General features: G+C 40.5%; 1 protein-coding gene across 2 annotated transcripts in view; it reads left to right on the top strand.

The window, feature by feature from the left end:
• The window catches only part of wdr27 (WD repeat domain 27), a 561,812-nt gene that overhangs the window by 21,616 nt on the left and 524,601 nt on the right, over positions 1 to 15,595 (top strand). For both annotated transcript variants that reach the window (XM_073051837.1, XM_073051836.1), the window contains exons 6-9: positions 502 to 553; positions 664 to 734; positions 1,597 to 1,720; positions 14,075 to 14,243. In XM_073051837.1, coding sequence (XP_072907938.1) covers positions 502 to 553; positions 664 to 734; positions 1,597 to 1,720; positions 14,075 to 14,243 — 416 coding nt within the window. The remainder of the gene's footprint in view (positions 1 to 501; positions 554 to 663; positions 735 to 1,596; positions 1,721 to 14,074; positions 14,244 to 15,595) is intronic.

The raw sequence follows: 15,595 nt of genomic DNA, 5'->3' as shown, positions 1-15,595 counted from the left end.
GGCATTTTTGCTTAAGTGGAAGGATGCCACTCCGCCTACTCACACTCATTGGTTAAATGATGTTATGTCATGTTTAAATTTAGAGAAGATTCGCTGTTGAATTTCTGAACCTAGACAAGATTTTTTTTAACATTGTGGGGACCTTTTTGAATTATTTTCAAAATCTTTGATTTGCTTTTAAGCACAGATGTTGGCTAATAATGTTTTACTATATGATAAGAGTTTTTTCCTTTTTTTTGAACCAAGCAGCTGTTTTTTTTTTCTGGTAGTGGGTTTAGAATTTTTTTTGTTTAATAAAATTATCTCTTTTCAATATTATGTTTAAATTTAATTTATATGGATATGGGATAATGAGACTATATTTGTGATTCCAATATATTGTAATCGATATATTATATATCCTACTGTATTCTTTTATGTAAGAAATCAATAAAAATATTGTAAAAGAAAAGGAATTGTTATTCTGCAGCAGGGATATGACTTTTTTGTGTTTTTATTTAGGTTTGGAATCTCACCAATAAATTATTGCTGTATCAGTCAGCAGTATTATCAAGTAAGTTGTCTTTAAGTGGTTTATATTGAAAATGTAGGGATTGTTTCAGGTGATCATTTGTAGGCTGTTCGTCTGATTATACAAATCTAAAATATTTCATTTTTACATAGGTAGTCCTCTGTTGAGCTTGTGCATGGACAGTAGAGCCAAACAATTTATTACTGGATCTGCTAATGGACAGGTAGGATAATAACGTAAGGAATAGGAAGAACTTTTCAAAATTTTTAGAACATAGAACATAGAAAACCTACAGCACAATATAGGCCCTTTGGCCAACAAAGCTGTGCCAAACATGTCCTTACCTTAGAACTACCTAGGCTTACCCATAGTCCTCTATTTTTCTAAGCTGAATGTACCTATCCAGGAGTCTCTTAAAAGACCCTATCGTATCTGCCTTCCCCGCCACTGCCGGCAGCCCATTCCATGCACTTGTTTGATAGAATATTGCAAAATAATGTGATTACACTTTTCTCTATACTTGCTATAATATATACCAAATATATTAAACTTGTTTTCATTAGAAACATATGAAATAGTAATAGGGTATTTGGACTTAAGAACATTCTCTGCCATTCGGTAAGATCATAGCTGATCATTTACATTCATTGCCATTTCTTGCTTTATCACTATAACCTTTGATCTCTTAATCAATAAAAGCTATATCACAGTGTTCAGTTTCAATTACAGTTTTAGCACTGTTCCGTTCATATATTATTTATAAATTACATATTCCAGGCAGTGTGCCCTAAATGGAAAGTTTACAGTAACCCAAACACTGCAGCAAAATACAAGGAAAGCAGAATTTCCATTGAGCCTGTACTTGAAACACTTACTATGCTGAGGAATATCTATCTCAAAAGGGCATCTTGAACATTATAAATTAATTAGTGTATGACATGAATTTTTATTTAACTTAATGGATATTTAATATTTTAGATATTTTGAAATGTATCCATCACTGTTTTTATTGAGTCAACTGCATTTATTCACAAATTGTTTGCCAATTTTGCTAGTATGGAAATAATACAAGGGGCTTTTTGCAGCTCGATATTTTCACATCACTGATTGGGCAGCAGTGCCACCGTGTGCTGCATATCAACCTACAGAAAGAACAGCAAAAATATAACTTCAAGATCTTGGAAAAAATCAGGTTGTCAGAGAATTCAGGTACTGAGCTTTAACATTTTCTACATTTGATAAGGATAAAGATAAGGGTTAGCTTTATTTATCTCCTGTATATGGGAAAATGTGTAGAAGTCAGACAGTGAAATGCATTGTTTGCACCAATGAGCTATACAGTCTAAGAATGTGCTAGGGGCAGCCTGCAAATTTTCCCATTCTTCTGGAGCGACCACAGCATGCCACAATTTACAAACCCTAATCTGTACATCTTTAGAATGTGGGAGGAAACTGTGACGACGGTGTTATTACTGACTGCAGGCAGGATACAGAATAAGGTAGGTGATTTTGTCGCACAGTTTAGAAGTTGGTAGGTACAAAGTTGTAGGCATCACTGAGTAGTGGCTGAAAGAAGATCATAGTTGGGAGTTTAACATCCAAGGATACACATTATATTTGAAAGAACAAGCAATTAAGCAGAAAATATGGGGTGGTTCTGTTGGTAAAAAATGAAGTCAAATTCTTAGAAAGAGATGACAAATGATGTAACTGAACAAAGTCACCAGGGAGACATTGAAGCTAGTGAATATAAACATGTTAATTCAACGAAAACAAGTACCAGGCATCATAATTCAAGACATTTTTGGAAGAAGAGGCCTGCTTGACCTAATATTACATGACAGACAAACAGACAGACAGACATACTTTATTGATCCCGAGGGAAATTGGGTTTCGTTACAGCCGCACCAACCAAGAATAGTGAAGAAATATAGCAATATAAAACCATAAATAATTAAATAATAATAAGTTAATCATGCCAAGTGGAAATAAGTCCAGGACCAGCCTATTGGCTCAGGGTGTCTGACACTCCGAGGGAGGAGTTGTAAAGTTTGATGGCCACAGGTAGGTATGACGCTCAGTGTTACATCTCGGTGGAATGAGTCTTTGGCTGAATGTACTCCTGTGCCTAACCAGTACATTATGGAGTGGATAGGAGTCATTGTCCAAGATGGCATGCAACTTGGACAGCATCCTCTTTTCAGACACCACTGTCAGAGAGTCCAGTTCCACACCCACAACATCACTGGCCTTACGAATGAGTTATGAATGACATTCTATGCACTAAAGATCAAAGATAACTGCAGGACAATTCTATAGTTACAGTGTATCTACAATACTTACTTTGAATTACATGTAGTTTTCGAACACCTCCTTCTTCACACCTACACTCCAGACACCGAAAAATGAAAGTTAATTTAGCATTGTCTGCTATTGTTCGGAGCTGCATTTAAAATTCAATCTACAATCCACATTCAGGTTTGAAGAATGGCTTCTGTTGAAATTAGTATTTGCTGTATACCATAACTCCAGAGCATGCCCTAAAGCTTGCTACAATTTACCTACCCTAATCCGTATTCAATAGACAATAGACAGTAGGTGCAGGGTTAGGCCATTTGGCCCTCCTAGCCAGCACCGCCATTCACTGTGATAATGGCTGATCATACACAATCAGTACCCCCTTCCTGCCCTCTCCCCATATCCCTTGACCCTGCTATCTATAAGAGCTCTATCTAACTCTCTCTTGAATGCATCCAGAGACTTGGCCTCCACTGCCTTCTGGGGCAGAGCATTCCACATATCCACCACTCTCTGGGTGAAAAAGTGTTTCCGCATCTCAGTTCTAAATGGCCTACCCCTTATTCTTAAACTGTGGCCTCTAGTTCTGGACTCACCCATCAGCGGGAACATGCTTCCTGCCTCCAGTGTGTCCAGTCCCTTAATAATCTTATATGTTTCAATCAGATCCCCTCTCATCCTTCTAAATTCCAGTGTATACAAGCCCAGTCGTTCCAATCTTTCAACATATGACAGTCCCGCCATTCCGGGAATTAACCTTGTGAACCTACGCTGCACTCCCTCAATAGCAAGAATGTCCTTCCTCAAATTTGGAGACCAAACCTGCACACAATACTCCAGGTGGGGTCTCACCAGGGCCCTGTACAGCTGCAGAAGGACCTCTTTACTCCTATACTCAATTCCTCTTGTTATAAAGGTCAGCATGCCATTAGCTTTCTTCACTGCCTACTGTACCTACATGCTTGCTTTCTTTGACTGATGTACAAGAACACCTAGATCTCGTTGTACTTCCCCTTTTCCTAACTTGACTCCATTTAGATAGTAATCTGCCTTCCTGTTCTTGCCACCAAAGTGGATAACCTCACATTTATCCACATTAAACTGCATCTGCCATACATCTGCCCACTCACCCAACCTGTCCAAGTCACCCTGCATTCTCATAACATCCTCCTGACATTTCACACTGCCACCCAGCTTTGTGTCATCAGCAAATTTGCTAATGTTACTTTTAATCCCTTCATCTAAATCATTAATGTATATTGTAAACAGCTGCGGTCCCAGCACCGAATCTTGTGGTACCCCACTGGTCACAGCCTGCCATTTCGAAAGGGACCCGTTAATCACTACTCTTTGTTTCCTGTCAACCAGCCAATTTTCAATCCATGTCAGTACTCTGCCCCCAATACCATGTGCCCTAATTTTGCCCACTAATCTCCTATGTGGGACTTTATCAAAAGCTTTCTGGAAGTCCAGGTACACTACATCCACTGGCTCTCCCTTGTTCATTTTCATAGTTACATCCTCAAAAAATTCCAGAAGATTAGTCAAGCATGATTTTCCCTTCATAAATCCATGCTGACTCGGACTGATCCTTCTACTGCTATCCAAATGTGTCATAATTTTCTCTTTTATAATCGACTCCAGCATCTTTCCCACCACTGACGTCAGGCTAACCGTTCTATAATTCCCTGTTTTCTCTCTCCCTTTCTCCCTCCTTTCTTGAAAAGTGGGACAACATTAGCCATCCTCCAATCAACATGTTCCTTTAGAACATGGCAGGAAACTGTGATAATTGTGTTATATTTGAATGCATGCAGTATACAGAATAAAGTAGATGATGTTGTTAGAAATTGGCAGGTACGATGTTGTAGGCATCACTGAGTCATGGCTGAATGAAGATCATGGGAGCTTAACATCCAAGGATACATGATGTATTGAAAGAACAGGCAGGTAGGCAGAGGGTGTGAGGAGGCTCTGTTCGTGGAAAAAAAATGAAATCAAATTCTTAGAAAGAAGTGACATAGGATTAAAAAATGTAGAATGCATGTAGACTTAATAAACTGCAAGGGTAAAAATACCCTAATGGGAGTTACAGTGGTGCTAGAAAGTTTGTGAACCCTGCAGATTTTTCTCTATTTCTGCATAAATATGACAGATAAATTCCAAATAAGAAGAAATTTTCAAAGGGAAGAAGGACATTACCGTGGCTGACAAGTGAAGTTAGAGCTAAAGTAAAAGCAAAAGAGAGGGCATACAAGGAAACCAAAGCTAGTGGGAAGATAGAGGATTGGGGAGCTTTTAAAAACTTGCAGAAGGAAACTAAGAAGGTCATTTGGAAGGAAAAGTGAATTATGAGAGGAAGCTGGCAACTAATATCAAAGAAGATACTAAAAGCTTTCTTAAATATATAAAGGGTAAAAGAGAGTCGAGGGTAGATAAAGGACCAAAACAAAATGATGCTGGAGATACTGTAATGAAAGATGCAGAGATGGCAGAGGAACTGAATGGATATTTTGCATCAGTCTTCACAGTGGAAGACATCTGCAGTATACCGGACATTCAAGAGTGTCAGGGAAGTGAAATTTGTGCAGTGAAAATTATGACTGAGAAGGTGCTCAGGAAGCTTAATGGTCTGAGGGTGGATAAATCTCCTGGACTTGATGGAATGTGCCCTTGCTTGGGTTCTGAAAGAAGTAGTTGGAGAGATTGCAGAGGTATTAATGATCTTTCAAGAATTGATAGATTCTGGCATGGTTCCAGATGACTGGACAATTGCAAACGTTATTCCGCTATTTAAGAAGGGTGGGAGACAGCAGAAAGGAAACTATGGACCTGTTAGTGTGACATTAGTGGTTGGGAAGTTGGTGCAATAGCTTTTTAGGGATGAGATTACGTAGTACCTGAAGACAAATGACAAGACAGGCCAAAGCCAGTGTGGTTTCCTGAAAGGAAAACCCTGCCTGACAAACCTATTCTTTGAGGAAATTGCAAGCAGGGTAGACAAAGGCGATGCAGAGGACGTGGTGTACTTGGATTTTCAGAAGGCCTTTGACAAGGTGCCGCACATGAGGCTGCTTAGCAAGATAAGAGTCCATGGAATTACAGGGAAGTTACTAGTGTGGGTGGAGCATTGGCTGGTCAGCAGAAAACAGAGAGTGGGAATAAAGGGATCCTATTCTAGCTGGTTGCCGGTTACCAGTGGAATTCCACAGGGGTCAGTGTTGGGGCCGCAACTTTTCATGATGTATGTCAGTGATTTGGACTGCGGTATTAATTAATTTGTGGCTAAATTTGCCGATGATACAAAGATAAGTGGAGGAGTGGGTAGTGTTGAGGAAACAGAGAGCCTGCAGCGAGACTTAGATAGTTTAGGGGAATGGGCAAAGAAGTGGCAAATGAAATACAATGTTGGAAAGTGTATGGTCATGCACTTCGGTAGAAGAAACAAATAAGCAGATTATTATTTAGATGAGAGAATTCAAAATGCAGGGATGCAAAAGGACTTGGGAGTCCTTGTGCCGGATGCCCTAAAGGTTAACCTCCAGGTTGAGTTGGTTGTGAAGAAGGCGAATGCATTGGTGGCATTCATTTTTAGAGGTGCCGAATATAAGAGCAGGGATGTGATGTTGAGGTTCTGTAAGGCACTCGTGAGACCACACTTGGAGTACTGTGTGTAGTTTTGGGCTTCTTATTTTAGAAAGGATGTACTGACATTGGAGAGAATTCAGAGAAGATTCATGAGAATGATTCCAGGAATTGAAGGGTTACCGTATGGAATGTCTGGTAGCTCTTGGGCTGTATTCCCTGGAGTTCAGGAGAGTGAGGGGGATCTCATAGAAACATTCTGAACGTTAAAAGGCCTGAACAGATTAGATATGGCAAAGTTATTTCCCGTGGTAGGGGATTGTAGGACAAGAGGGCACGACTTCAGGATTGAAGGACATCCATTTAGAATTGAGATGCGGAGAAATTACTTTAATCAGAGGGTGGTAAATCTGTGGAATTTGTTGCCACGAGCGGCTGTGGAGACAAAGTCATTGGGTGTATTTAAGGCAGAGATAGATAGGTTGTTGATTAGCCAAGGCATCAAAGGGTATGAGATGAAGGAAGGGGAGTGGGGATGACTGGAAGAATTGGATCAGTCCATGATTGAATGGCAGATAGACTCGATGGGCCGAATGGCCTACTTCTGCTCCTATATCTTATGGTCTTATGGTCTAAAATGTGATTGGATCTTCAAGTGTTAAGTCCAAAAATAGATAAGGAGAACTCAATTAAATAAATAACACAAAAAACTTCATACTTGTTCATTTATTTATTGAGAAAAATGTTCCTATATTACATTTATTTATTGGAAAAAGTATGTGACCCTTTGTTTTCAGTAGCAGGTGTGACCCCCCCCCCCCCCCCCCCGTGCAGCAATAACTTCAACCAATCAGTACTTGGAGCTATGATGTGGTGGCGATTAAAGAGACTTGGATGGCTCAGGGACAGGAATGGTTACTTCAAGTGCTGGGTTTTAGATATTTCAGAAAGGACAGGGAGGGAGGCAAAAGAGGCGTGGCACTGTTGATCAGAGATAATGTCACGGCTGTAGAAAAGGTGAACACCATGGAGGGATTGTCTATGGAGTCTCTGTGGGTGGAGGTTAGGAACAGGAAGAGGTCACTACTTTACTGGGTGTTTTTTATAGCCCACCCAATAGTATCAGGGCTATTGAGGAGCAGATAGGGAAACAGATCCTGGAAAGGTGTAATAATAACAGAGTTGTCGTGATGGGAGATTTTAGTTTCCCAAACATCGATTGGCAGCTCCCTAGATTAAAGTGTTTAGATCGGGTGGAGTTTGTTAGGTGCGTGCAGGAAGGTTTCTTGACACAATATACAGATGAGCCAACAAGAGGAGAGGCTGTACTTGATCCGGTATTGGGAAATGAACCTGGTCAGGTGTCAGTTCTCTCAGTGGGAGAGCATTTTGATGATAGTGATCAAATTCTATCTCCTTTACAATAGCACTAGAGAGAGATAGAAACAGACGTTAGAAAAGCGTTTAATTGGCGTAAGGGGAATTATGAGGCTATCAGGCAGGAAATTGGAGGCTTAAATTGGAAACAGATGTTCTCAGGGAAAAGTACGGAAGAAATGTGGCAAATGTTCAGGGGATATTTGTGTGGAGTTCTGCATAGGTATGTTCCAATCAGACAGGGAAGTTATGGTAGGGTACAGGAACTGTGGTGTACAAAGGCTGTAGTATTTCTAGTCAAGAAGAAAAGAAAAACTTACAAAAGGTTCAGAGAGCTAGGTAAAGTTAGAGATCTAGAAGATTATAAGGCTAATAGGAAGAAGCTTAAGAAGGAGATTAGGAGATCCAGAAGGGGCCATGAGAAGGCCTTGGCGGGCAGAATTAAGGAAACCCCCAAGGCATTCTACAAGTATGTGAAGAGCAAGAAGATAAGACGTGAAAGAATAGGACCTATCAAGTGTGACAGTGGGAAAGTGTGTATGGAACTGGAGGAAATAGCAGAGGTACTTAATGAATACTTCAGTATTCACTATGGAAAATGATCTTGGTGATTGTAGTGTCGACTTGCAGCAGACTGAAAAGCTTGAGCATGTAGATATTAAGGAAGAGGATGTGCTGGAGCTTTTGGAGAGCATCAAGTTGGATAAGTCGCTAGGACCAGATGAGATGTACCTCAGGCTACTGTGGGAGGTGAGGGAGGAGATTGCTGAGCCTCTGGGATGGGAGAAGTTCCGGAGGATTGGAGGGTTGCAGATGTTGTTCCTTTATTCAAGAAAAAACTTTTCCAGGCAAAGGTGTGACCTGCGCAGAAGAGATGGTTTGCACCTGAACTGGAGGGAGAGTAATATCTTAGTGAGAAGATTTGCTAGTGCTTTATGGAGGGGTTAAATTAGAGGGAGATGGGGACTAGAGTGCCTGAACAGATAGTGGAGAGGTTATAGAGAGAGATGTTGTTCAGACCTCAGACAAAGTCAGAAATCAAAAGGTTGAGCATGACATGCTTAATATTCTGAGCTGCGTATAGTTCAATGCAGGAAGTATTGCAGGAAAAGCAGATGAGCTCAGAGTATTAATCAACACATTAGTTTATGATATTGAAGCCATTAGTGAGACTTGGTTGCAGGAAAGGTAGGACTGGCAGCTCAATATTCTGGTATTCAACAGAGTGAGAAGGATTAAAGAGGGAGGGGTGGTGTTACCAGTCAGGCCCGTGCTCAGTCAGGACAGAATGGAGAACTCATCTAATGAGGCTTTATGGATGAAACTGAGGTATAAGAAAGGTATGACTAAGTTAATGGGGCTATATTACAGACCTCCCAATAGTCCATGAGATTTAAAGGAACAGATCTGTAGAGAGATCACAGACTATTGCAAGAAACATAAGGTTGTTACAGTAGGTAATTTTAACTTTCGGCATGTTGACTGAGACTTCCATACTGTAAAAAGACTAGATGGGATAGAGTTTGTCAAATGTGTTCAGAAAAGTTTCCTTAATCAGTATATAGAAGTCTCAATAAGAGAGTTTTCGATACTGGATCTGGTATTAGGGAATGAGACAGGGCAGGTGACAGAATTTTTTGCTCTTCCCCCTCCCCCCACTACTTTCAAATCTCTTACTATCTTTCCTTTCAGTTAGTCCTGACGAAGGGTCTCAGCCCGAAACGTCGATAGTGCTTCTCCTTATAGATGCTGCCTGGCCTGTGTGTGTTAGCAGGTGACAGAAGTTTGTGTAGAGGAACACTTTGCATCTGGTGATCATAATCCCATTAGTTTCAAAACAAATATGGAAAAAAGAAATCTGGTCTGCAGGTTGAGATTCTAAATTGGAGAAAGGCTAATTTTGATGGTATCAGAAAGGATCTAGCATGTGTGGATTGGGACAGGCTGTTTTCTGTCAAAGGTGTACTTTGTAAGTCGGAGGCCTTTAACAATAAAATTCTGAGAGTACAAAGATTGTATGTGCCTGTCAGAATAATAGGTAAAGATAACAGGTTTAGGGAACCTTGGTTTTCAAGAGATATTGAGGCCCTGGTTTAGAAAAAAAATAAGGAGTATAGTAGATAGGAACAAATTGAGGTACTTATGGAGTATAAGAAATGCAAGAGGACACAAGAATGAAGTGAGGATGGTTGAAAGAAGGCATGAGGTTGCCCCAGTTGACATGGTGAAGGAGAATTTAAGGGATTCTACAGACATGTTAAAAGCAAAGGAATTGCAAGGGACAAAATCAGAAGATCAGAATGGTTAAATCGATGCATGGAGCCAAAAGAGATGAGGGAGATCTTAAATGGATTATTTTGCATCTGTATTTACTCAGGAGATGGACACAAAGTCCAGAGAAGTGAGGCAAAGCAGCAGTGAAGCTATCCCCTCGAGTTCAAAAACCTAATAGTTGAGAGGTAATAATTCTTCCTCAGCCTGGTGGTATGTGTCCTGAAGCTCCTGTACCTTCTCCCTCATGGCAGCGGCAAGAAGAAAGCATGGTCTGCACGGTGGTGTACTTAATGATAGATGCTGCTTTCCTGCAACTGCACTCCATGTAGGTACACGTGCTCACTGTGGGGGGAGGGCCTTACCCATGATGAACTGGGCAATATCCACTACTGTATATAAGGCTTTCCAATATTGGATGTTGGATTTTCCGTAGCAGCCTGTGATGCACTCAGTCCATCACACATCTATGGAAGTTTGTCACAAACGAGAAGATTTGCAGATGCTGGAAATCCAAGTTACACACGGAAAATGCTGGAGGGTTGGAGGTTCCTGCCGAGGGGTCTTGGCCCGAAATGTTGACTACTGTTTTCCATAGATGGCTTGACCTGCTGAGTTCCTCCAGCATTTTGTTTGTGTTTTGCTGTAGAAGTTTGTCAAAATTTTAGATATCATGCTGAATCTTCACAAACTCCTGAGGAAGTAGAGAAGATGCTGTGCTTTCTTCATGAATGTGTTTGCATGTTGAGCCCAGGACAGATCCTTTGTAATGATAACACCAAGGAGTTTAAAGTGGCTCACCCTCTCCACCTCTGAACCCCTGATGAGAACTGGTTCATGAATCTCCAGTTTGCTCCTCCTGAAATCAAAATTCTTTGGTCTTGCTGACATTGAGTGAGAGGTTGTGTGACAACTCAGCCATATTATCAATCATCCTCCTTTATGCAGATTTGTCACCACCTTTGAAATGGCCAATGACAATAGTATCGTCAGCAAACTGTCATATGACATTGGAGCTGTGCTTAGCCTCACAGTCATTAATTATGTGAGTAGAGCAGGAGGTTTAGCACATTGCCTTGTGGTGCACCTGCATTGATGGAGGTTGTGGAGGAGGTGTTGCCAATCTGAATTGACTGAGGTCTGCAAGTGAGGAAATTGAGAATCCAGTTGCACAAGGAGGCATTGAGGCCAAGGTCTTGAAGCTTATTGATTAATACTGAGGTGATGATGGTATTGAATGCTGAGCTGTAGTTGATAAAGAGCATTCTGATGTATCGCATCTTTGCTGTCGTGAAGTTCTGGGGTTGAGTGAAGATCTAATGAAATGCATCTGTTGTGGACCTTTCGGATACCAGGCAAATTGGAGTGGATCCATATATCTTCTCAGGCTGGAGATGATATGTTTCATCACCAAACTCTCAAAACACTTCATCACAGTGGATGTAAGTACTATAGGATGATAGTCATTGAGGCAGGTTGCTACCTTCTTCTTGAGCTCTGGTAAAATTCAAGCCTGACTGAACATCAGACGGTTGAAGGTATTGGTGAACACATGACTTCAGTAGTTGTCCAGGTACTCCATCTGGGCTGGATGGTTTCCATGATTTCACCCTCCTGAAAGATGCTCTCATGTCAGCTTCAAACTGAAATCAGAAGGTCACTGGGGGCTGTGTAAATTTGTGAAGGTTCCTTCATGTTTTGACAGTCCAAGTGAGCGTAGAGTTCATCTGAGAGCAAACCCTTTTTATCACCGATGTCGCTTGATTTCCCCTTGTAAGAGGTAATAGCATTCAAGCCCCGTCACAACTGTCGAGCACCCTCCAGAGATTTCATGTTTTGTCCGGAATTGCCACTTCGCATGTGAGATAGCTTTCCAGATATCATACCTGGACATCTTGTATCTTACTTGGTCTCCAGGTATGAACGCCTCTGATCTGGCCCTCAGCAGATTGTGGACCTCTTGGTTCATCCAGGGTTTCTGGTTGGGGAATTCACTGTATGATTTGTGGAGACACAATCGTCTGCGACTGTTTTTGATAGTTCATGACAACTCTGATATTCATTCAGATTCACTGAGTCCTTGAACACGGCCCAGTCCACTGACTTGAAGCAATCTTGTAACCGCCCCTCTGCCCCCTGTGACCTTCTATTTGTTGTTCTCAACTCTAGAGCCTTGGTCTTTAGCTTCTGCCTGTATGCAGGTAGGAGAAGGACAACCAAGGGACTGGATTTACCGAAATTCGGTCTGGGTATGGAACGGTTAGGTATTCCTTATCTTAGTACAGCATGCTCTGGTGTGTTGGGACCCTTGGTGCCTCAGGTTATATGCTGATAATAATTGGACAGCGATTTCTTCAATCAGGCCTGATTCAAGTTCCCGACTATGATTTGAAATGTGTCAGGCTGGGCTTTTTCTTGGTGATTGCAGTGTTCAAAATCTCAAGTGCCTGATTAACATCAGGTTTTGGTGGTATGTAAACTGTGTCAGGATCACGAAAAACTCTCTTGGTAAGTAGAATGGTTGGCACTTGATTGTGAAATGTTCCAGGTCAGGGAACAAGAGAATGACAAAACCTCCACATCCATGCACCACAAAGAGTTTATCATGAAGCACAAAATTTTGTCTTCTCTGAAGTAGAAGTTCAGTCCATCCTGTGTATCGAGATTTCAGGTCTTTCCAATGTGTCTAGAGTGAGCCATGTCTTTGTGAAACATAGAACACAGAAAGTCCTCATTTCCCTCTGATACAATAATCTTTATTTTCATTTTTAAAATCTTTTTTATTGATTATTATGGAAGATCAACAAAAAAATACATTAAGGTGATCAAGCCAATATATCATTATGTACAATGAAGAATTAAATTAGCAAATAACTGATTAACAAAGCTAAGCAATATATCAATAATAATAGGAAAAAATAAAGTATTAAAAATATTTTTTTTGATCTCCAACGACTGTAAGTCTTTAATTTCAGTCCTCAGTCTTGTTCTCCAGTGACTGTACATTTGCTAACACGATGCAGAGTAGAGGGAGTTTAATTCTTCTGCACCTCAGCCTGGCTTGGAGTCCTTCCCTCTTTCCTCTCTTTCAGCCATGGCAATGTACCTTTGTCCGCTTAAAGGTGCCGTGCCTACATGCTTGAGAGTTAAGCCTGTCAAGTCCTTCAGAAAATTGTGAAATTGCTAGTTCATTAAGACAGTTAAAAATGATGTAGCTTGCAGGGCAATTACAAACTGTAGATAGGAATGAGAGTAATTCACAAGAGGTATTATATTTAGAAGTTTTGTAAGCAGCTTGTAGTATGTTGGTATGGTTCATCGATCTATCTTGCAAATTATTCTTTACTCTTTAAGAATGGAGCGTGACAGAAGAAAGGAAATTATAGGCCAGTTAACCTGACTTGAATGATGAGGTTTTGGGTTACTTGGAGGCCCAGGTTAAAATAGGCCAAAGTCAGCATGGTTTTGTTAAAGGGAAATCTTGCCAGATGAATTGGTTGAAAATAGCTTTGCTGAGAAATGTCACGAGTCGTGGGGCAGAAATCTAACCTGATCAGATTAGATTTGTCCTATCTGTTGTAAACAGGCCTTCAAAGTGCAATTTCTCATCGTGCTGGTGAGATGCCAATTTTGTCACTATCATGAAACAGCTTGGAGCCATGGTCATTTCTGAAGTACAAGTTGTATCTTGTGTCAGGTTTTGTCAACTCCCACATTCTTTGAAGAATCCAGTGCATCTAGTCTTTTCTTGATGGAGCGCAGAATGAATTGAATTTACTGAAGAGTGCTTTCACGAACCTGAGGAGAATGCCGATATGGTATTTATTCAATATGCTCTTTCATAATAAAATTCAGATTCATTGTATGTGTGAAACTGAAGATGAACTGGAAGCGCATTGCAATCTAATTTCAAAGAGAAGCAGGTTTTGTTTATGATACCATTGTTGTAATACCACTATTTTAGCATTATTGTTTTGTTTTCTATGATTTAATTTTTAGTCTCTCCTGATGCTGTTATTTTTTTATTTACAGATGTTGAGTGTACAAGCAGTTTGAGTAATTGTGGGGCTCTGCATTACTCTTCTGTCAGTATCAATGACAATGATTTGGAAAGTGGATCGTATGCATGTATGGAGTTTCCAGTCCTCAGAATGATTCACTGTGAATATTTATTAAGTAGCTTGTTGAAAAAGGATTCAAGGTATGCATTTATAGAGCGTAGAACGGTATAGCTCAGTACAGGCCCTTTGTCTCACGATATTGTACTGACTCTAAGATCAATCTAACCCTTCCCTCCCTTTCATCCCTGTGCCTATCTAAGTGTTTCCTAAATGCCCCTGATGTATCTGCAACATTTTATAGAGTGGTAGGTGGTGAAATACCTAGCAGCACATTTCACGCACCTACTACGCTGTTTTTAAAAAAAAACTACCTCTAACATTCCCTTCCCCCTCCCCCTATACTTTCCTCTAATCACCTTAAAATTATGACTCCTTGTATTTGCTATTTCTGCTCTGGGAAAATGTCTCTGGCTATTCACTCGATCTGTGCCTCTTATCGTCTTGTACATCTCTATTAAGTCACCCCTTATCCTCCTTCAGTCCAAAGAGAAAAGCCCTACCTTGCTCAGTCTATCCTTATAAGACAACCTCTCTAATTCAGGCTGTATCCAAATCTCCTTTGCACATTCTCTAAAGCTTCCATATTCTTCCTATAATGGCAGACTGAACACAATACTCTAGTGTGGTGTATCCAAAGTTTTATAGAATTGCGAAAATACTTTGTGGCTCTTGAACTCAATACCTTACTAAGTATTTGTAATTCATATTGAGAATTATTTGAGTTATATAATAATTATAACTCATTTTAATATACAAACTGAATGCTGATTTGAGTGAGAAAGTTGCCTTGGTGAGCCACCCATATTGCTATTGACAGACCAAGAGGAATTGCACAGGAGTGCAATCAATCTTGGTAGAGTCCTTGGATTCACTGGCAAGGGAGAAGGTGAGATGGTGTATCATGTTCCAGACACGTGCGTAGAAATGCGTCTCAGCATGGCAGTTCATTTTTCCCTTCACGGCTGTTGTCTGACGTGCTCAATATTTTCAGCATTTTCTATATAATTTCAGATTTCCTCCATCAGTTCATTCTTGTGGTAATGTAAAACTATTGTCTGAGGCAGTGAAAATAAATATTCATTGTATAGAAGTTGTTTGAGATGTTGACTCTCTTCAGCAATGTAGAGGATAAAGAGTAAAATCCCAGATAAGTAATCCATACATATTAAAAGTTCATCAGAACCTACAGTGAAATGCATTATTTGCATCAAATCAAATCAGCGAGGATTGTAGTGGGCAGCCTGCCTGTGTAGCCATGCTTCCAGCAGCAAAATAGCATGCTCACAACTCACTCACCCTAACCATACATCTTTGGAGTGTGGGAGGAAACTGGAGAACCTGGAGGAAACTCGGGCAGTCATGTGAAGAACATACAAACTCTTTACAGACAGCAGCAGGAATAAAACCCCGCTTTACAGCCAGTCCTGTAAAA

This window comes from Hemitrygon akajei, chromosome 7, assembly GCF_048418815.1.
Source record: "Hemitrygon akajei chromosome 7, sHemAka1.3, whole genome shotgun sequence".
In the NCBI taxonomy this organism is placed as follows: Eukaryota; Metazoa; Chordata; class Chondrichthyes; order Myliobatiformes; family Dasyatidae; genus Hemitrygon; species Hemitrygon akajei.
The sequence above is the reverse complement of the archived record's forward strand: the minus strand, read 5'-3'. Positions and strand labels throughout refer to the sequence as shown.